Here is a 22,904-nt window from a genome sequence, read left to right on the forward strand (position 1 = left end):
AAGAATTATTCACTTAATGTAACGACGACGAAGTAGACAATTAATTTGGCAGTTGTCTTTGTTACGTCTTTTGATACCATTGATATCTTAAGCAAATAAAGACACGCCATTACTAGGTATAATAAGTTTTATTGACCGTCCCCGGACGGAATATATGCCGACAACGATGTCGCATTGTTGCTTAAATGGATGTAGGCGGTGATAAATTGTTATGTTACACTTACAAGCTCCTCTATACTCTCTGTTTTGTTGTTTTTTTTTAATGCTAAGTATGTTATCACGTAGAAAAAAGGTAACTTTTTGTACTGTAATTAATGAAAATTATATAATGCTTTAAAAAAATAAATTAAAATAATATAAATGTAAATACTACGAAGTATTGACTCGCACAAAATATATCTAGTACGTGAAAGCGTCATTAGTGTAATAGAAAAAAAAAAAAACGAAGACTTGCAAGCGTTCAATGGCCTGTTCTCCTTTTGCCTTCTTTCACGATGGATCTTAGTGGCAAAAGGGGCGCGGGCGTGCAGGGGTCAGGCGGTAGGAGGCAGCCGTCGAGCGCTGATGTAAGAGCGGCTTCGACGGTGATGTCAGCGCACCTACGCTTCGCCCCCACCGCACCTCGCTGACCGTCCGTCCGTGTTCTAAAAGCCTTACGCAGGTCTAAATAATCTATACATAATTATATACATTAGACTGGGCCAAAAAAAACTTTTTTTAATGATACTGTAAAAATATCATTCATGATGATAAAAAAAGATTAATTTGTTTAAAAAAAAATGGAAAAAAATCATCTTTAACGCGAAAAAAACGATTTAACTTCAACGTCAAATAACTTTGAAAGGAGTAAATCTATATATTAACTAGCTGTGCCCGCGACTTCCATCGCGTGGCACTAACAAAATAGTTATTGTTTAGTTCGCAGAGTTATAAAATAAAAATAAAAATCTAAATACTCATTTTTTTTTGTTTGTGTAAAAAACGACCACTATAGTTGGGCGACCACTAGCTTAATTAAAAATGTTAAGATACTTTTTTTGTAGTGTATTAAATTCACTTTGAAAAAAAAATTTTTTTTTGATCCATAAAAATATTGATTGATATTTCTGGTAGTTGAAAAAATCCAAAATCGAAACACAAAATTGAAAAAATAAATCAATGTTTAAGACACGATTACAAGGAAACTGCTCGTTTTACAATAATTTACTAAGAAAGCTTTTTTCTAGGAAATTTAATTTCCTTTAAGAATATGCTTAGCTCAAATTTTTTTCAGATTGATAATTGACGAGTTTTGAGCAAAAAAATTCGATTACTTTTAAAAAACCTACAGTCGTAACGATACACCCTTAGTATTATTATCAAGGGCTCAAACTTTTACGATAATCTTTTTTTATCATCATGAATGATATTTTCACAGTATCATTAAAAAAAACTGTATATAAATAATAATAACTGTATTTGCTCGCAAATGAAAAAAAGAAACAGACTTCAATTTACATCGACCAGTACACGTAGATCGACGAAGACTTTGTTTTTTTTAATAACTAGGTTGAAATAAGCCTACGGCTCACCTGATGGTAAGCGATTACCGTATTTTATAGACGTGTGCAACACCAGAAGTATCGCAAGTGCGTTGTCGACCCTACCCCCAATCTTACCCAGGAGTTCTTGTCACCTTACTCCCCAACAGGAACACAACACTCCTTAAACTTTATTATTATTATAATAGATATTTTTATTATTGGACAGTATTATTTAGCTGTGATCTTAAGTAAGGTACGAGGTATACTTACTTCCAAAATAATAATATAAAGTAAATACGCACTATTGGCGATAAATCAAAAATTACTTTTCACACCTCAATTAAATTTAAACGGGACCACATAACACCCCATACAGGAAAGTACCACGGGGCCAAGCCTGGCCCAGGCTTGGCACAATTATGTAGAACGCCAGGCTTGGCCCAGTCTTGGTAGAATCTGGGATGATAACGATGGGCGAGGCTTGGTTGCCGGGACTGGGCCATGATTAATTTTCAGGGTTGGACTATGCTTGGTTCTCAAAAAGCACACCCGTAATACGGGGCGGCACTGCAATGCTAACAACGGTTTCGTATTATGTAAACGTTTTTCTAAATAATTTATTTTTATTTAAAAAAAATACTGTGACGAGTGGAGCGAGCCCCTAACTTCCCATTTTTTCCAAAAATCAATTTAATAGGCTAAGTCAACCAGTCCTGGCCCAAGCTTGGATAATCATTAGCATGGCCGAGGCTGGGTTAAGCAGCCTACCCAGGCATGGGCCAATAGACGTACGCGGAAAGTAGGTTTCCCAGTACTGAGCCTGGCCTCTTTGTCAACTCTGGGGGTTTCCTGCATGGGACGCCCAGTCAAAAGTTCTGAGGTAACATACATAAAACAGTCGAATTTAGATCCTCCTTATTTGAAGTTGATTAGAAAATAATCAAGCCAATACGCATTGTTAGATATAACTGAAAAAGTATTTATCAGATTTCGATTAAATTTAAATGTTACCATGACATTAAGCAACATCTTTCGATTAAAGAAACAATCATCGAAATCTGTCCACCTAGTACAATGTTTTGAGGTATCACACATTAAAATACAGTCGAATTGAGAACCTACTCTTTTTTTTAAGTCGGCTATAAATTATCAAAATTCGTTAAAATTACAAGTTCTCATAAAATAAAAAGACTCTGCTTTACGCAAACGTCAACATTTATCACGATCAGCGTCATCTTCTAATACATATCATTGTATAAAACTAAGTCGCTTCCCGCTGTCTATATGCTTAGATCTTTAAAAGTACGTAACGGATTTTGATGTGGCTTTCTTTAGTAAATAGAGTGATTCCAGAAGAAGGTTTATATGTATAACACATGCATAATATAGTAAAGAAACGGTGAGAGTTTTTTTAGGTTTCTAATGTGATGTCGTAAATAAACACATTTCCTTTGTGCTTACATTGCAAATATTCAATTTATATTTTATATTTAGTATCAGCATTGCACCCATACGAAACCGGGGCGGTTCGCTAGTAAATACATAATATACCCGCCACATTAGTCTAACGTTACTGGCACTTCACTACAAAATTGCATTTTATATCATGAATAATAGAGCCAAGTTACTGCAAAACAGTCGAGCGAGGCATTTGTAAAGTAGACGGACACAAAATTATACTTATACTTAATATTTATAACATTGTAGGCAACTATATAGCACGACGATTTTGGCTTTTTGAATGAATCAAATTAATAAAAACTGTATTTGTGATGCTAAGAGGCCATCCATAAATTACGACACACCTTTGTCCACAAAGTGTGACATTATATGATATCAAAAATTTTTGACATCACATTCAAAAGTATAACATATATAATTGTTAGTATTAAAATAATTTTATATTCATAAGTTTGATTAATGTTATTTTATTGAAAAATAATTGAAATGGAAATAAATAATGTCGAAAGTGATGTTTTAATTTAATAAATCTAATACTGTTAAACGAGCAATTCTTGTTTATATATAAGAAAAAGTAAAAGGTTATATAAGGTAAATTTCGCAATTGTCAATAAAGGTGTTATAAGCTCAGGTGGGAAATCGGAGGGCGCAAAAAATCGTCATATTCATGTGAAGTGATTTATAGATGGCCCCTAATTAAATTATATTTTAACATTGCGTGCATGTTTTTGTGTGTTAACATAAATTTGAGCTCTTAATTTTGTATTAAACTTATATAACAGTTAATTAAAATGACTTTGAAAAGGTGACGTTACCTCTTCTGAACTATAACAAAGTGTAAATTGGAACTATGGATTCGAATATACATTAAGTGAAGTGAAATATATTAAGAACTGCAAAATGGAGGGTGCAATACTAAGCACCCAAAGTAATAACAGATTTCGAACGCATTTGAAGAATGCAGCTACAGTATTATGTGCTAGGACGCTTCCGAAGTCGAGATGTAACGAACAATCGGCTAGTTCCTCTAGACATCACACCTATCCACGATCTTCTCCGCCGAAGCGACCATCTATTTCCTGCAGAATGGAACCTCTTATGAGTGAATTAGCTCCGCTATCGACACTCAAGCAAGCCGAATGTGTCCAATGCAAAATGATCCCGCAAAATATTAACAAATCCAACAGTGTTGTCAAATTAAAAAGTACTTTGGCCCGGTAAGTGATAATTTTATTGTAATACATATATACATTTCATTTTTTTCTTGTGGTGTAGGTAATGGGTATATGTTAACTAAAAAAAATACATCAGTAGTTGTCACGCAATGTGACAGCATTGCGGTAAGACTTCAAAATGGGAAATCGAGGCATAGCAGAATTTCAGTTGTATTGCGGTTTTATATTCAATCGTGTACGTTTACCAAATAGTTTTGTATTCCTAAATAAAATTAATTAATGTTCGAGTTCAAGGATTAATTTGTGATTTAGAACGTTATAAATAATAGGTAGGTACTTACTTAATTTGATACAAATAAAGATTCAATATATTTTTATCTATATGTTATGGCAATAAATGTTCCATTGTCAGTTGGGTCAACAACATGAACATGTCATCATGGCTTGTTTCCACCGCGGGGCGGAGGTGATGTCACTAATTACGTAGCCGCCGATTTTGTTGTGTTAATGAGCATTCCCTTTTTATACTCTTCACATTTTTGTAGATTAACTTATTCATTGGACCAAAGTTCAACTATTTTATAGATAAAATGTAAATAATGAATACACACATCTATACTCGAACGATGAGTGATTACTAATAGAAAGGTAGTGAAATCATCGCTTTTATCTTTTCATTGTTGTTCGATTTGATAAAGATCCTTTTATTTGTATTTCAGTTTTACACCTTGCTGAAATTTTGAAAATAATCAATGAAAACAATGCGTATTACTTTGTACCTACTTGGGTCAACAACTTTAAATGACGTCAGATCTAAAAGCTCTGCACTTAATAACGACTCACGACCTCTTGGCAACAAACTCTCATTATAGGTTTTTGACATAAATTTGTTTATCATATATATCGTATATATTTCACAATGATGGGTAAACATAGTAGCGGGAATCATCTGGCATAATTTAAAATTATTTTTCATTTATAATAAAGTCTTACTATCATAGCATTAATAAGAATTTTTTATTATTCTTTTGTCCTTCTTGGTTTGGACTTTTACACCAAAATTAAAGTGTAAAATATTAAAGTGTAAAATCTTCAATAATTTAGTCTCATATTCTAATAATACGTTTTTAAGTAAAAAACGACGATCTAAGTAAGATTGCCGGTGTAGGCTAAATGAGGATTGTGGAAAACCGGGATGTCTGGCGCGAACTTGGGGAGGTCTATGTCCAGCAATGGACTGCAATAGGCTAAACTGACTGACTGAATTAAAAAACTACTTAAGTTTTAGTTTGTATTAAATAATACTACGAAATTTGATTTCGAAAGCAACATAATTTATTTAAATGATGTCATACATAAAGTATGCATACAAATAACTCGAAAAGCAATTTTAGTTTAACCGTTATAGACATGTTTCGTGTCGAAAGTAATCGATGGATACCGTGGCTTAGCGTTATGGTATCGCTTAGGACGTTATGACATTCTCTTATCTCGTGAACGTCCGAATTGAGGAATCGAACGTTTTTAATTGAACGCGAATGGAGTAAATGCACTCGCTAGTGTATTTATAATAAGCGTGCTGTGTGCGAATGGGAGGGAGAAGCAGGTCTCTGTCGCACACCATGATGTCATGGTATATTTTTATAAACGCTAGCCAGCCTGGGTCGCACGCTTATTTCTAATCTTTGCTCTTTTCCGACATTGGTATTAGCTATGTAGTATACGGAAAATTAAAAACATTGAAAGTTTTTTGTTTACTATAAAATAAAAACACAAATAATTCAATACATAGTGAAAGTACGTTGTGCGTTTTTTGTCTAAAGTAATTTTAGTAGATTTTTTTTAAAGATCGTATACTCGTTGCGTGATATTTATGAAGTAAAGGAAAACTTCTCTGTGTTCTTCTTGTTTTTGTAATAAGAATTAGGAATGCAATATTTTTCGCCTAAACGAAAATAAAACAGATTCTTTAAAAAAAGAGCGATGCCTCGCTACATCGCAACTACGTCTCAGTCATTTTTTAACTGACTTCCAAAAAAGGAGTAGGTTTTCAATTCGATTGTTTTTTTAACCTAAGTGTTAAGGTTGATCATTAAACTGGGCACGCTGTCTAAACGCTCAGGGGTTAAAATAATATGAGCCATAATTTTTATCTGGGGTGCAATAAAGAATATTTAATAACATAATATTAACACCCCTTTAGTTCCTATCAAATCGACATCCAACAACCGATATGAAATGTCTAATCTATGAAATGTAATCTATTTGGTAGAAACTGCCAAATTACCAATGACTATATTTATGCTATTAGTCGATAGTGCCCTAAAAACCTAAACTTGCTAGGTACGATATTTTACAATAAAATATAAAAATCTAATAGATTTTACGTTAAAATTATTAAAACGTGCAAATTCAATATTAAAAAAAAAAAAAAAATACTTTGACTTTAATTTATAAGGCAATTATTTGACTTCGGTAAAATTCGAATCACTCATGATTAAAAATATATAATTTTACTAGCTGACCTGGCGAACTTCGTATCACCTTATTTTTTTCTGAAATATAATAATAACATAATATATCAAAATAAAATATAGCCTATCTTTTAAGTTGGATCAAACTGCACACGGTGTGCAAATTTGACTAAAATCGGTTAAGTAGTTTAGGAGTCCATTGAGGACAAACATTGTGACACGAGATTTATATATATTAAGATTTTTTCCATTTAATTGAACGAAAAAACGTAATGCGATTTTTAATACGTATTAATTGTAACAAAGTTATTTTTTTAACTAATTACAGAAATTCGTAACTTAATATTGTTATTATTTTTTAAACGAAATTGGTAAAATAGGTCATTTTGAAATAATTGAACATAAGATGACGTGAAAAACTATTCAGTGTTTAATTTAATAATACATCATTCAGGTGCATTCGAAATGGAAGTTTGAAATTATTATAAGTTATAATATACAAATTACCTATATTAAAATCATTTGTTCTCACGAGATCGCCGATAAAGGAGCCGAGCGCTGACTCTACCCTGATTGAATTACTGCCACACTGACCTCATCAGTCATTTTTACGTTGTTTAATAAGTACCGAACAATGAAAAGTTCGCTCTCTTTGTTCTCTGGATAGGTTGGGATTATCCAGCCTAAAAAGACCTTATGAAGCAATTTTATGTTATTTACATAAATTGTATGTTATTGGTAGTCTAATAATAACTCTTCTCAATAATCAAGATCTTAATCAATATAATTTATATTCTCGCTCAAACCTTTAGGATCTCGCTTTATAAATTTTTAACCGACTTCCAAAAAAGGAGGAGGTTCTCAATTCGACTGTATTTTTTTTATATATGTTACATCAGAACTTTTGACCTTGTGGACCGATTTCGACAATGTTTTTTTTAATCGAAAGGTGGTGTGTGTTAATTGGTCCCATTTAAATTTATTTGAAACCTAACAACTACTTTTCGAGTTATATCTAATAATGCGTTTTTACTTGACGCTTTTTTCGTCGACCTACGTTGTATTATACCGCATAACTTTCCTCGGATGTACCGATTTTGATAATTCTTTTTTTGTTGGAAAGTAGATATCCCTAGTTTAGTACCATGATAAGGAAACCAGGATCTGATGATGGTATCCCAGAGAAATCGAGGGAAACTCTTGAAAATCCACAATAACTTTTTACTGGGTGTATTGATTTTGATAATTCTACTTTTGTTGGAAAGAAGATATCCCTAGTTTAGTGCCATGATAAGAAAACCAGGATCTAATGATGGGATCCCAGAGAAATCGAGGAAAACTCTTGAAAATCCGTAATAACTTTTTACCGGGTGTACCGATTTTAATAATTTTTAATTTAATCGAAAGCTGATGTTTGTCATGTGGTCACATATAAATTTTATTGAGATCTGATAACTACTTTTTGAGTAATCTTTGATAACGCGTAGTTACTTGACTATTTTTTCGTCGATCTACGTTGTATTACTTGTCGATATAATTGAAGTCGGTTTTTCTTCGTTTGCCTGCAAACACAATTATTATTAAAATTATTCAATTTGACTACTGACTTTGACAATCAACAAAAGAGTATATAATATGCGTGTTTGTGTCAAATATGCAATGATGGTGCTCAAAGTGAAAATAACAAATAGCTTTATTCAAATAGGCTCCAAAACATCTGCGAACCGTCATTTTACAAATTTAGAATACGAATTAGAAAAAGAAAATTTTTATTGACTTTTAGGATTTTTTTTTTTTATTCTAATTGAATATCTATAGCTTAAGAAGAATAAAATATTAGGTCATATAACTTTATTGTCACAGTTAGGATATATATACTTAAATAAATTTTTTTCTTAAATATAATAATTACATATATAAAAATAAAATGTAGTCTATCTGCACACGGTGTGCAAATTTGATTAAAATCGGTTAAGTAATTTAGGAGTCCATCGCGCAAAAACAACATGACGCGTAATTTATATATATATTGTCTCGTCCATTAATCACGTGATGTCTTTGAAACTTTCCAAACCCCACCAGGTATAATCTGATTAAATTTTGAAAAATTAAGCATCGTGATACAAATTAACAAACAAGCATAAAGGTTGTACAGTGTTAGTTGGTTGTTTTAGAAATCGCGCGTTCAATTAAAATAAATACACGTGATATCTTATTACAACCCCCGTCCTTTCTAGCGATATTTCGTGATTTTTCTCCGAATTAAAGCTCACGTGATTAATGGACGACCCCTATTAAGATATATGGTCGGATTGAGGAACCTTATTTGAAGTCGGTGAAAAATGTAGATAAATAGACAACTATTTATGTGTATTATAGACAACATATTATTAGTATTTTTGATTTTTACTAGCTTAGTTGACTCTTTCACAACCATATCAAAACAATATAAATAAAGGAAACAACCAATAGAATGCTCCAGTCCTTATCTCCGAGGTCGTGATAGAGTCCGCTCGCGTCACTATCCATACTGACAAATCCACTTATAAACAATCATAAATACGACTGTTGTGAACGTTTCAGTCCCATAAATTTATTGAAATTTTATTATGAAGATTTTTAGTAGCATAATTATTATGCTGTGTCATAAACATGCTTTGCTTGTGAAATATCCGTCTACTGATGATTGTAGTTGTGAACGTCTATCTTCAGCGGTACAATTAATGCCGTAAGTTTATATAATATATATATTTGGTTTTTTTACGTAAAAGTGAGTACTGAAAGTTTTTTTTTTATCTTATAAAAAATAATTTGTTAAAAATATAAAAGAAAAAAAATATTAATTTATGAATGTATTGCACTTTTAACGCATTCTGATAGTCTTTTTTTTTTCGTTCGCGAACAAAGACAACTATTATGTAATATATAAAAGTATATCGAATAACAGAAGGAAAGGTTTTTAAATGATTTTTCGTAAACTGTTGATCAATTGAAACTTCCTTGACTATTTTTCGATTTCTGATTAATCAAAGTAAAACATACTTTCGCATAACCTTATCAGTTGAACAAGCTGACGACTCTAGAGACTTTCACGTGGGAACGGTTGTGCCGCAGCTTCTTTGGTAATCAGACCTTTGGCATCCGTTGTTTTGTCTAAAGTGCACTTCTAATGAATTTATATTATGTATAAAGAAGGACCTATTTAATGGACTTTATAGAATCGTTGATACTATGTATGTAGAATAGCTATTGGTACTGGTACGACAGAGTAAGTGCAATCGTAAGCTGAGTCTACGGACTTCTCAGCGATATTTATAACTGTTGCTAGCTAATTTGAACTCTGTTACATATTCTTGTGTGAATAAGCTTTGCTATAATTTACTTTTCATCACGCTAGTTCTACAATTAAACCTATTTTTGTTTAGGAAGATATAGTCTTCTAATTATATTTAGATAGCCTGTAAAATAGATAGTCGTAACTATTGCATGATAAGGTATTAAATTATTGAATGAATACAACGAAGAATGTGTTGTGTCTTCATTATATGCGGTCAAGTATCAATTTACGTTGATGCAAAGAAATGTAATATGTGTACAAAATAAATCGCTTCACCTTGACCATCATCCCTACATTTGTAATGATCGTATTTCAATTTATTGCAATTTATCCAATACGTAAGACTGGAATTGTTTCAATATCATAATAATAATTTACACTACACGTGTTGACAATTTTTTTTATAATAACATCATATAAAATTGATTCATGTATCAATTGAAGTGGATTTTACTTGTCGCATATGCATTTTCTTGGCGCAGTGGTCGAAATTTGACCATAAATAATTTAAATTATAAGTTTGAAAATTATTAAGATTCTGTTATCAAAGACTATAATAATAAACAAAAGAGTATATATGCGTGTGTGACAAATACATGGTAGTGTGAGTAGTTTTTTTTATTGCTTAAATCTACTTTTATGAACAATTAAAAAAATATATATTATTGCACTCCTCTATATAAACTACGAGCTGTACCCTGCGCACGATGCTACGCTTCTTTTTTTTAACCGAGTTCCAAAAAAGGAGGAGGTTCTCAATTCGACTGTTTTTTTTTTTTTTTTTTAATGTATGTTACATCAGAACTTTTGACCGATTTCGACAAATTTTGTTTTAATCGAAAGGTGGTGTGTGCCGATTGGTCCCATTTAAATTTATTTGAGATCTAACAACTACTTTTCGAGTTACATCTAATAATGCGTTTTTACTTTACGCTTTTTTCGTCGACCTACGTTGTATTATACCGCATAACTTTCTACTGGATGTACCGATTTTGATAATTCTTTTTTTGTTGGAAAGGGGATATCCTTAGTTTGGTATCGTGATAAGGAAACCAGGATCTGATGATGGGATCCCAGAGAAATCGAGGGAAACTCTCGAAAATCCGTAATAACTTTTTACTGGGTGTACCGATTTTGATAATTTTTAATTTAATCGAAAGCTGGTGTTTATCATGTGGTCACATATAAATTTTATCGAGATTTGATAACTACTTTTTGAGTAATCTTTGATAACGCGTAGTTGTTTGACTATTTTTTCGTCGATCTACGTTGTATTTACTTGTCGATGTAATTGAAGTCGGTTTTTTTTTCGTTTGCGAGCAAACACAATTATGGTCGTACAAACTCAGAAAACCTTGTAGGCTCATGCACTTGCTCATGCTTTGCTGAAGATCATGATAATGATATCACTGCATAGTTTACGATTCTATGAAGGACATACAGACCATTATACATATATTCATTTTCATATATAAATAATAAATAAATAATAATATATCTAGATAGGTGTGCGAAATTTCGTACTCAGTCCGCGCAATTTTCGTAAAAAGGGTTAAAAAAAAATATTTCACGTATTAATATATATCTTAATATATATAAATCTCGTATCACAATGTTTGTCCTCAATGGACTCCTAAACCACTTAACCGATTATAATAAAATTCGCACACCATGTGCAGTTCGATCCAACTTGAGAGATAGGATAGTTTAAATCTCAAATTATAGTCGCAATTTTAATTTATTGCTAATTATTTGTCTGTTATTATTTGACAGTCACAATTATCTGTTAACTCCAAATGATTCTAACAGATGTCGATACCTTTCGACTGGGTTGACTAAGTAATCAATAGATGGCGCTGCTATGGTAAATCTACGAACGTGTCATATAAGCTACATTTTAACAGCATAATTACTACGTGTTGTTGAAGCTATAAAATTAATTAAATTTATTTTGTAGTGAACGAAATACCGTATAATTCAATTATTTCCACTTTTTAAATTTTTGGTGTTAGCATAGCCGGCCACGTGTTACTTAGACTGAAGTGTAAATTGAATTCATATTATAATGAAGATAATACAGTAAAGTATTTATAATTCAAAAAAATAGATATTAATGTTTAAAAGTTTAAGACTGTCTGCCTTGCCTTCCTCATTCATGAGTTTAAGCGTCACATGTTATTTACTGTATTATACTGTAATATACTTATATTTGTTATAAAATTAAATGGGAATAATAAATCTGATAAATTTTTATTTTTTACCTATCGATTTCTGCTTAATATCAAGTGTAAGAACATTTTAATTAATTGTGTTCAACGTACTTCCCCTTCAAATCTCAATCCAGTGAATCTGTATACCAACATCAACATTTTCGTCTTTGTTCGTAAATAATTTCATTGTACTAAAGGGTTATAGTAGTAGAAAGTCAAATAAAGAGATCACCATATTTTTTTTACAAATAGCATCTGTGTGAAAAAGCATAGTGGACTCCGTGACTGATGTTCTCTTATTGTTCCTCTTAGATTGTTTACTATAATGTAATATAACAAAAACTTTAGCCACAGCAACGCGTGGCCGGGTCAGCTAGTAGATATTTATAAGAATGAAAGTAGTTAAAACTTGATTATATTTTTGTTTTCGGTAAAAAAGTTCATTTTATTTTTACATTCTTACATATTTTTATTCCTCCCTTTTTACTATTTAATAATACATTCTGTCCTATTTAAAAAAAAAGTAATTTTGAATATATATATGTTTTACCCCTAATTTATAATGAAGTCCATCAGTACATTGCAAATGGGTAAAAACTGAGGTAAGGCACAGCAGGAAATTTCCTGCTCAAAATATGTAGCAGCCCAACTGAGGAACTTATATAAGATCACAGCAAAATAATACTGTTCAAGCAATGTTGTGTTCCTGTTGGTGAGTAAGGTGACAAGAGCTCCTGGGGAATAAGGGAAAGGGTCGGCAACGAGCTTGAGATCCTCCTGGTGTTGCAGACCTCTCTATAAGCTACGGAAATCGCTTACTATTAAGTGAGCCGTACGCTTGTTTGCTGATCTAGTTCTTTAAAAAAAGATTTCACTGTAAATATATTAAAATAGAGTTGTTTTTCCCAGGGAGGTAGCACACGCTTGGGAGTGCCGTATTGGTCCACCCGACCAGCCGGCGCCCGCCCACCGAGTACAAAGCCTCTTCAACGATATCGAACTGTATCCAACTAAAACGCAGGGTGAGTTATTAATTTTTTTTGTATTACTCATTACACATGATGAATAATGTCGTCAAGTTGTATAATTTTTAAATTGATTTGGAATAAATCTATATTAATATTATAAACAGATAACCGATAAGATAAGATATTAGAAACCGATTTGAAAAATTCTTTATCTGTTGAGAAGCTACACTGTCCGCGGGTGACATATGCTATTTTATATTTAAAAAAAAATTAGGAAATAAGATATTATGAAATTTTTGTTGAATAGCCAATGTCCGTGCGAAGCCGGGGCGGGATGCTATTACTTCATAATTAGAATGTTAGATTATACAGAAATACTACTTTACCTCTTGGCCTCTCCCTTTTCGGAGGATGCTAGGTGCTGTGCAAGATGATATTTGCTGTATATCTAAGAGAATAATTAAGGTTAGATTAATCATATTGTAAGTGTCAAAAGTTAGGATATGCGGGGGACCAAGAACAAATCACACTTAACTGTGGCTTTGTTCTTGGTCCGCGGTGTATTATTATTATTACTTTTTTAGCGAAGTAAAATGGTACTCGTTGTTATATGGCTATGTTATTGTTGTTGTCATTTTATATCATTTATGTTACGGGGGTGACATAATCACTAACGGTCTTACTTATAAACGTTTCTTAATTTTTAATCAATTGCTTAGCAACGGATTAGCAAAAACCTCACTTATAAACACTATTTAGCGTTAAGAAGTCGTTAAGTAGTGTTTAAATAGCCGTCAAATTTAAACACTATTTAACTCCTGCTAAGCGGCAAGATGGCGGATTTCACATAAATCAGCTGTTCTATTGTGACGTTTGATCTACTTACTTGCGTGTATTTGTTAGAAAAAAAAAAATTATCATTCTTTGTTCGTTTCATAACTAAGTAACAGCTAATCAACGTTTATAAGTAAACAAAAGTTAAACATGGATTTGTAGCTTAAGAGCGGTTTAACTAAGCGGTGGCTAAGTATTGCTTAGCGAGATTTTTATAAGTAAGACCGTAAGTGATTAAACTCCCATTAAATAAAAGATAAAAAACGAGAGATCGATAGAGACGATCTCGAGCGATATTTTAAAAATAATATATCAAAGAAACATCTTAAACATACAACATAAATTATTTGGTTATTCGAATTGTCAGTTCGAATTTCTAAGGACTTTTTTGCATAATTTTTGAACAACGTCGTCCAATATTTTATTGTTTCATAACTTTGTCTTTTAACAGATTTGAGATGTACTTAAATTTTTTATCGCCTATGTACTTGAAACAAGAATAAACATTTCTAATGATTGCTTATCACTACATAGTATAAAACAAAGTCGCTTCCCGCTTTCTGTATGCTTAGATCTTTGAAACTACGCATCGGATTTTGATGCGGTTTTCTTTAATAAATAGAATGATTCCAGAGGCAGGTTTATTATGTATAATACATGCATAATATAGTAGAGGAACACTGATAGTTTTAGAGGATTCTAATGTGATGTCGTAAATAAACACATTTTTTTTTTGCGCATATATTGTATAATATATTTATTTTATTTTATATTTAGTATCAGCATTGCACCCGTGCGAAGCCGGGGCGGGTCGCTAGTAATTGAATAAAAAACAATTTTATTTATTTTGGTTTAGCTACATTTATACAAATGGTTTGATAGATAGTCTGCTATATGTAGGTAGGTATCATGACATCATTAGATATGGAATTAACTCGTTATATGACTAATATATTCTTTTATATAGGCTTCAAATATTATCTTATTATATTTTAGATTCCGTGTTGAAACTTTTATGACAAAGCGTTTCATTCTGATTACTCAATAAGATTTTATTTTATTATTATATGTCTTATCTTAACTTCCAATATTTTTATTGCAAGAGATATAATTATTAGCACGGGCTCAATAACTCAATACCAGAGTATTAATTTCGTAAGTACCTACTTATGAGAGGTGTTTATTTGTTTCCAGGTAAATAAAAATTTCAAGAGGATAAGTAAGAAATTTGTGCCACATAATGTATGTTAAATCTTTCGCTTTAACCCCTAGGAATAAAGTTATATTTTTTTGTTTATAAATTTCATCTATTTCTAAATTACACGACACTTAAACGATATTTGATAATGTTTTGACGGAGAAAAAATTTAAATTCAATGTCGCAATGTGATTATCATATTTTATATTTAGTAACTCGAGTTTTTACATCAAATGTTGTTATCTTACGTTATAATTTGTTGCACCTAACTTGCCTTTTAAATTTAATTTTTATCCTTTTACTTATTTATTTTTTAACTTCGTTTAGCAAATGGTTGCATTTTAGCAAACTACCTTATTTTTTCTAACATACCGATATTTATTCTTGACCCGGCTGTAAATTAGTAGATGTAAAAATAAAGTAATTGTATTATGCCGCTAAAATATTTTATATCTTTTGCAGCAATAGAAAATATATATTTTTTTGTTGTACGAACCCTTACTAGGTACTATAAGAACATCTTACTTATATATACTAACTGTATTCGTAAATCAGGTGGATCTGGTGGTGGCTAATATTTGGATTTCGAAATAAAATTTTGCCATGTTACATATCGCTAATATACATAGGCTTGCCCTAAATATTACAACGAAAAAAACGTTTTCTATTGCACGTAACATTTATTACAGTGTATTAGTTTAATACATTAATATAAAACTATTAAATATATATAAAACTTATCTGAAGTGGTCAAAATTGGCGGTAATACATACAGTCCTTTAAACGTTAAGGCCAGTTATCAATAGAAGCACGTACTATTTCCATGAGAAAATTCTTCACTGCCAATAGTATGGATTGTTTTAGGGGCTCCAAATTATCAACACATTTAGAGCAAGTACTCTCGATACGATAAGAATGTACGGAACAGATCGTAGTCAAAGGTGGGTCAAGCTGCACAGACTATTTCAAAACCTGGGTTTGACATTCAGTAAAGTGATATTGCGTGTATGAGCTTTTACCCCGCGGCAAAACCATTTGGTTTCGGATTTCTACTGTCAACAGCTGATTAGACTTAAGCAAGAAATTGAGAATAAGCAGCCAGAATTGATCAATGAAAAAGGTGCTGTCTTTCATCACAACAACGCCCGACCACATATGTCTTTAGCTACTCAACAAAAATTGAGAGAGTTTGACTGGGAAATATTAATGCATTCACCATATGTGAACCATTCTCCGATGTTCTACTTCTCGGGGTTTTTTTAATGAGGTACATGTATATTACAATTAATGTGGATAAATTTTGTAAAATCTCACCTTGAATTTCTATATAATATACGAAGTAACTGTTTTCCCGATCAAATATATCATATAAATATGTCATACAGATTCTGGGGTACTTCTTCGCAATAAATAGTACGATGATTATCGATATCGTACTGTTTATCGAGTTATGACGTCAACGATAACGTACCAGTTTATTATTAGAGTTCTATCCTAAATGAACACAATAATCGTAAGCTTCTTAGGATGCTATAATTGCTCTGTTCGCATATCTTTGGAGTAATTGAGTTCTAATAAGGAAGGGCTTTGCTACTACTGCATATGTACCCACAGTGAATAATAACTCATATAATCTCAGTTATTTTTTTAAATTCGGTATTGCCTGTACTTAATTCATGTTTGGGGAAATAAAGTAAATCTAAGAAGATTTATTTCTTCGTAAATTTTTTTTTTTTAGGATAATTTAATAAATTAATTATTATTGGTCACGTGTGCAAATATAAAATCACGACATCGAAATAAAAAGTGTATATTGAAATTTAATTTATAGAATTTCTCTTTTTTTTTGGTGTTTACCGTGAATACGTTTTCTTAATTTCTATTTGTATTTATAAATATCTTTAAGTAAAGTTCTATACGCTGTAGCATCTGTGCCACATTAGCACATACTCGTCAGTTCATCAAATTCGAGCATTGTAAGAGTATTCACGTAATATTTTAACATCTTCTTGTAATTTTCTTATGCTACGTCATACACAAAACGATAAGATTCAGTCTGTAACATCTTACTGCTGGGCATTGACCTCTTTTTCCCATTTCTCCAAGTGTAGTGTTGTATGTTACATGTAAAATTAATTTATTTTTGTTGTAAATAATAATAAAATAAACTTTTAACGGGTTAATGACACATATATACATACACTAGCTGTACTCGCGACTTCGTTCCCGTGGAATAGTGACTGTACATGTTCAACGTGATTCTTTAAATTGGCATAACTTTTTATTTATGTACCGATTGACATGAAACAAACATTAAATATTAAGCTGAGCTTGCCACAATATATTAGTAAAAACCACATTTAAACCGGATAAGCCATTTTTGAGATTAGCGTGCACAAACGCATAGACAAACAGACAAATATTCTGACAATCTTTGTTTTGGATTCTATTTGCGTTGATAAAGATTCCAATAATATTTTTTCTCATATATCTTAAATGTACAGACAGTGACCCGTTACATTTTTATATGTATTGATGATACAACACAAACTTAAAGCTCACATATTCTAGGATTTCATCATTCACAAGGGCGGACCATGGGCATCATAATATTTTCCAGCCATTTTCACTAATGATTGTTCTTTGGGAATGTCGTATCACGTCTCGCTATTCCTTTCAGGTACTTTTACAGTACGTACGGAGATACCGATCCAAATATTATTACAAAAGAAAAATGTAAGTCTAAGACGAATTTGTGAAATTACGACCTGTATTTCAACGGATGGTCGTAATTAAAAAAAAATACCTTAGAATCAGTACCCAGGTTTATAAAAATGAATATTCGTATATAGCTTTTATAAGTAAACGAAACCAAATAAAATACTGTTTATAGTTCGACTGTAGGAGACCGTGTGATTGTATAATTTAGGTCTAGAATAATATAATGTTTCAATCCAAATAAGTATGTATGTGCAGTACTATCTTAACAAATTTTATGTCGCACTCGTCACAATGTGTATCGGGATGAGTAATCACATCAGTCATATGTTTAAACTATAGCTGCCACTAACGCACTTTCAAACAATATAATATAGGCTTGGATGTTACTCATTTTTAACCGACTTCTAAAAAAAGGAGGAGGTTCTCAATTCGACTGTAAGTCCTCCCGTGATCATGATTGTTGTAAAGTATCCAAAACGTCGGGCATGTAAAAAACCTAATAAACCGCGATAAACTCTGAAAAAGCTGTTTCATTATAATGGGTGCAAAAATGTGAAAATCGCGTAAAAATTAGAAAACAATATAATTCGACTGAATTTTAAACATTTTTTTTTTGAATATCATATCAAAAATTGACCACTCCAGCGGGGTTCGAACCCGCGTCTCCGACTGACCGTGTCGACTGAATTTTTTTTATGTAAGTTACCTCAAAACTTTTGACTGGGTGGACTGTTTTTGATGATTTTTGGTGAAGGGTGGTGCGTGTCATGCGGTCCCATTTAAATTTAATTAAGATCTAACAAGTACTTTTCGAGCTATATCGAATAATGCGTATTTACTTGTCTATTTTTTGTCGACTTACGTTGTATTTATACCGCATTACGTTTTACTGGGTTTACTGATTTTGATTATTCTTATTTCAGTCGCTAGGTGATACTTGTCTTATAGTAGTGTGTAGTAGTCATTCAAATTTGATCGAGATCTGATTACTTATTATTGAGTAATCTTTGATAACGCGTATTTACTTGACAATTTTTTCGTCTACCTACGTTGTGTTACTGGTGGAATGAAGTGGTTTTTTTTTCGTTTGCCAGCAAACAAAATTATTTATGCTATTGCATCTGTATGTAATTTTGGACGAAAATATTATTTGTATTTGTGTTCTGCGTTATCAACGAAGAGTTGTCTTAAAAACATAACAAATGTTTAAAACTAATTTGATATAATTAATATGCTTTTAAATGTGGTACCTACATACTCATTACACTATTCTTTTTTCAGTTGGCATTGCGTTTGTAATTTGATAAATAGGGGATTAGATAAGTTTAATGTCTCACAAAGGTGACAGAGCAAGAGGAGGTGAGGACCAGGTAACTCTGAGGTGACTAAATATGTGATAGGACCATGTCGTACTTCTTTGTGTAATTCAAATTAGGTAAACTTTTAATAAGAAACCTGGTGCAAAAATATATATTGAAATATATTAATACATTTAGACCAAAAAGCACACATAATTAATTAGTGAGAGTAAAGCACAACCTCCTCGGAGACGTGCAATAGGTATATTGTTTAAAACCTGATATCAAAAAATTTCTATTACTTATGTAAATGAGGACAGTAACATTTATTTATAAAGTTTCATAATTCATTAAAAGATATGGAAAAAACTTACCACATATCCAAACGTAATCAACACGAAATCAGCTATATTGGACGTGTGAGCTATTTTCATCCTCCCGTAGCCATAACATACCAAATATATCAGTCAGTGAGGCTGTTAACAACTCATTTTTTTTTTCTTGTGACTGCTAAACTTAATAATTTCCGAAGAAACCTAATCGATAACTAAGAAAAGTATACTTGCCGCTGAGTCACAGTGGATATCTTTAAATTACACAACAATCAGATTTATGGGATGTTTTCATATTAAATGATAAAGTTTTACCAATAAATTGAAACATTTGGTTGTAAAGATAAAGGTGATTCCGCCTTTTATCTGTATTGTTTGTATTAATTTTTGATAAGAATATTCATAAATGATCAATATCAGTTTAATAACTAATATGTATTTGTGATTTTTATTTATACATACTTTTTATTATCGTTTTAATTTGCGTTTTTTTTTTCAAATAGATTTTGAAGATATATTACTTGCTAAACAGAAACTTAACTGACGTAGGGCATAGCAGGAAATTACCTGTTTAAAATACTTAGCAGCTCGACTGGGGTATAGTACCTCGACCTTACAGAAGATCACAGCTAAATAACACTGTTTTCAAGCAGTGTTGTGTTCCTGTTGGTGAGTAAGGTGACCAGAGCTCCTGGGGGCTCCTGGGGATGGGGTTGGCAACGCGCTTGCTATGCTTCTGGTGTTGCAGGCGTCTATAAGCTACGGTAATCGCTTTCCATCAGGTGAGACGTATGCTTGTTTGCCGATCTAGTTATATAAATATAAAAGAGACAAAAAGATTTTTAATTTAAATATAGTTTATATTTAAATATAGTTCAACTAACACCTTGGAACTTTAAAAGCCGACTGATGGTGGAATAACCATCCAACTGCTGGCTTTTAAATACACAGGCCAAAGACGGGCAGCAGCGTCTTCGGTGCAACGAAGCCAGCCCTGCGGTCACCAACCCGCCTGCCCAGCGTGGTGACTATGGGCAAACCACATGAGTTCACGCCATTTTTGGCGCGAACTTGTGGAGGCCTGTGTCCAGCAGTGGACTGCGATAGGCTGAACTGATGATGATGTAGAGTAATTAATTACTCATCTGTAGACTTCGTATCAAGATGAAACAACTCCTACACCTTATGTATTTTTAACTGACTTCAAAAAAGGAGGAGGTTCTCAAATCGACTTTATGTTTTAATGAGTGTTACTGCATAACTTCTTACCGGGTAGACCGATGATTCTTTTTTTAATCGACAGGTGGTGTTCGAGCTATCTCAAAGATGCGTATTTACTTGACAATTTTATTGTCTACCTACGTTGTAACCAGTAAGTCGTTGATCAGTAAAGTTGATGTCATTGAAGTCGGTTTTTTTTCTTTTGCGTGCAAGCAATTATTTATAAATACCTCTCGTGTTAATATCAATTGCAAGCGTTTATTTCTAAAACTGCATTGAATAAAGTAGATTATGCCTAATAACTTGTAGACTCGTTCCAAGTCATGAACCTTGAAAAACATAAGTATTTATAAACAATTATAGAGCATTCTAGGTTGAAACTATTGCGATATTAATGATTAATGACTTATCAAACACTGACACAAACCGTAAATAAATGAGCAATAATCACTTACTTGATAATGACTAAGACGTAACAGACAAAAAATACATCAGTCATTATTCACATTGATTTTGAATTGTGTGAAAGTTGTTGGTAACTTTAGTTGTTTACGTATTAAATAACTAAAAAAAGTTTAAGATTTTTATAGTACGATATATGTACATAAATATACATACATAGACTATAGTATTTACTGTTAAAGTGTGGCGACTAGATACTGTAGATTTTTAATGTTTTTATGATATGTAATATACTTATTCAAATCATCATTACAGCTTATAAAGTCCACTGCTGGACATAGGCCTCCACAAGTTTACGCCAAAAATAACGTGAACTCACGTGTGTTGCCCATAGTCACCACGCTGGGCAGGCGGGTTAGTGACCGCAGGGCTGGCTTTGTCGCACCGAAGACGCTGCTGCCCGTCTTCGGCCTGTGTACCGGGGTGGCCATATTCTTTAGTACCGTAGCCACATAGTACTTATTCAAATACTTATTAGTAAACAAAATTATTTTATGAGTAGTCCTTAAGAAAAACGATCCCAAGAAGCCTATTAGTTGAACTTGAAGTCGGCTGATGTTATCATAAACGAGTCAAATTGACTGGACAGTATGCACGACATATGAAACAATTTACAGCCGTATGGGGTTATGCCCCATTGTTAATTTGTGACTCATAAATCACAGCGATCACTCGGTTTACGTTCCCATTAATACTGGTTACGATGCCTTTGTTATGATATAAACGTTTGTTCGGATGCGACTATCATTTATTGACCTCAACAAGGGGGCAATGAAACGTTAGACAGCGTTACTTCGCACATTTTTTCATTCGTAATATAACTCATATTTTTACAGAAAGACGGCTATATTACTTTAAAAAGCAACATTATCTGCCTTCCACCGTCCACGAACTTCGCCTCTACGTAAAATACTTTTTTTTTTTTAAATTTAAAATGAATATCCACTGGCTCTAAAATCCCCATGCCTTTTATTAAACATCACGCGTTATAAATTTATAATTATGCTTATCCTATATCCTATATATCGGGTAGGTCTGAGAGTCGACCAATATATATTTTTCATACCCTTAAATTTAGAACTCTACATTTTCTTTTTTTTTTTTTTTTTTATGTCACTAGGTCGGCAAACAAGCGTACGGCTCACCTGATGGTAAGCGATTACCGTAGCTTATAGACACCTGCAACACCAGAAGCATCACAAGCGCGTTGCCGACCCAATACCCAATCCCCCCAGGAGCTCTGGTCACCTTACTCACCAACAGGAACACAATACTGCTTGAAAGCAGTATTATTTTGCTGTGATCTTCTGTAAGGTCGAGGTACTACCCCAGTCGGGCTGCTCCATATTTTGAGCAGGAAATTCCTGCTGTGCCCTACCTCAGTTAAAATTCTTAATCTTTGAACACATTTACTCGTTTGAATGTTATCTGCTAAATGATTAAACTTGTTTATTAGGACAATCATAGTATGTCCTTATAGTTTTTAGTTCAATAAAAATATGGTGTTGTCTTGTTCGTCGAATCAGTGATTTGGTTGTTTACGTCTTTGCGTATAGTGCGTGAGCCAGGTGTTACGTGTTTATGACCTCATATAATATTACTCACTACAATAAATTACAGTTTATGAGTCGGTAGTCCTTATAAGAAGGTTCAAGCGTTTTTTATAGGCCTAGTAACGCCTTCATATTAT

At 32.4% G+C, this 22,904-nt stretch overlaps 1 protein-coding gene across 1 annotated transcript in view; it reads left to right on the forward strand.

The window, feature by feature from the left end:
* The first annotated feature begins 3,679 nt into the window (after positions 1 to 3,679).
* Positions 3,680 to 22,904, forward strand: part of LOC123665094 — a 51,890-nt gene continuing 32,665 nt past the window's right edge. The window contains exons 1-2 of the mRNA XM_045599444.1: positions 3,680 to 4,201; positions 13,090 to 13,202. Coding sequence (XP_045455400.1) covers positions 3,885 to 4,201; positions 13,090 to 13,202 — 430 coding nt within the window. The 5' untranslated portion in view covers positions 3,680 to 3,884. The remainder of the gene's footprint in view (positions 4,202 to 13,089; positions 13,203 to 22,904) is intronic.

The sequence above is a fragment of the Melitaea cinxia genome, chromosome 2, assembly GCF_905220565.1.
Source record: "Melitaea cinxia chromosome 2, ilMelCinx1.1, whole genome shotgun sequence".
NCBI classification, from domain to species: Eukaryota; Metazoa; Arthropoda; class Insecta; order Lepidoptera; family Nymphalidae; genus Melitaea; species Melitaea cinxia.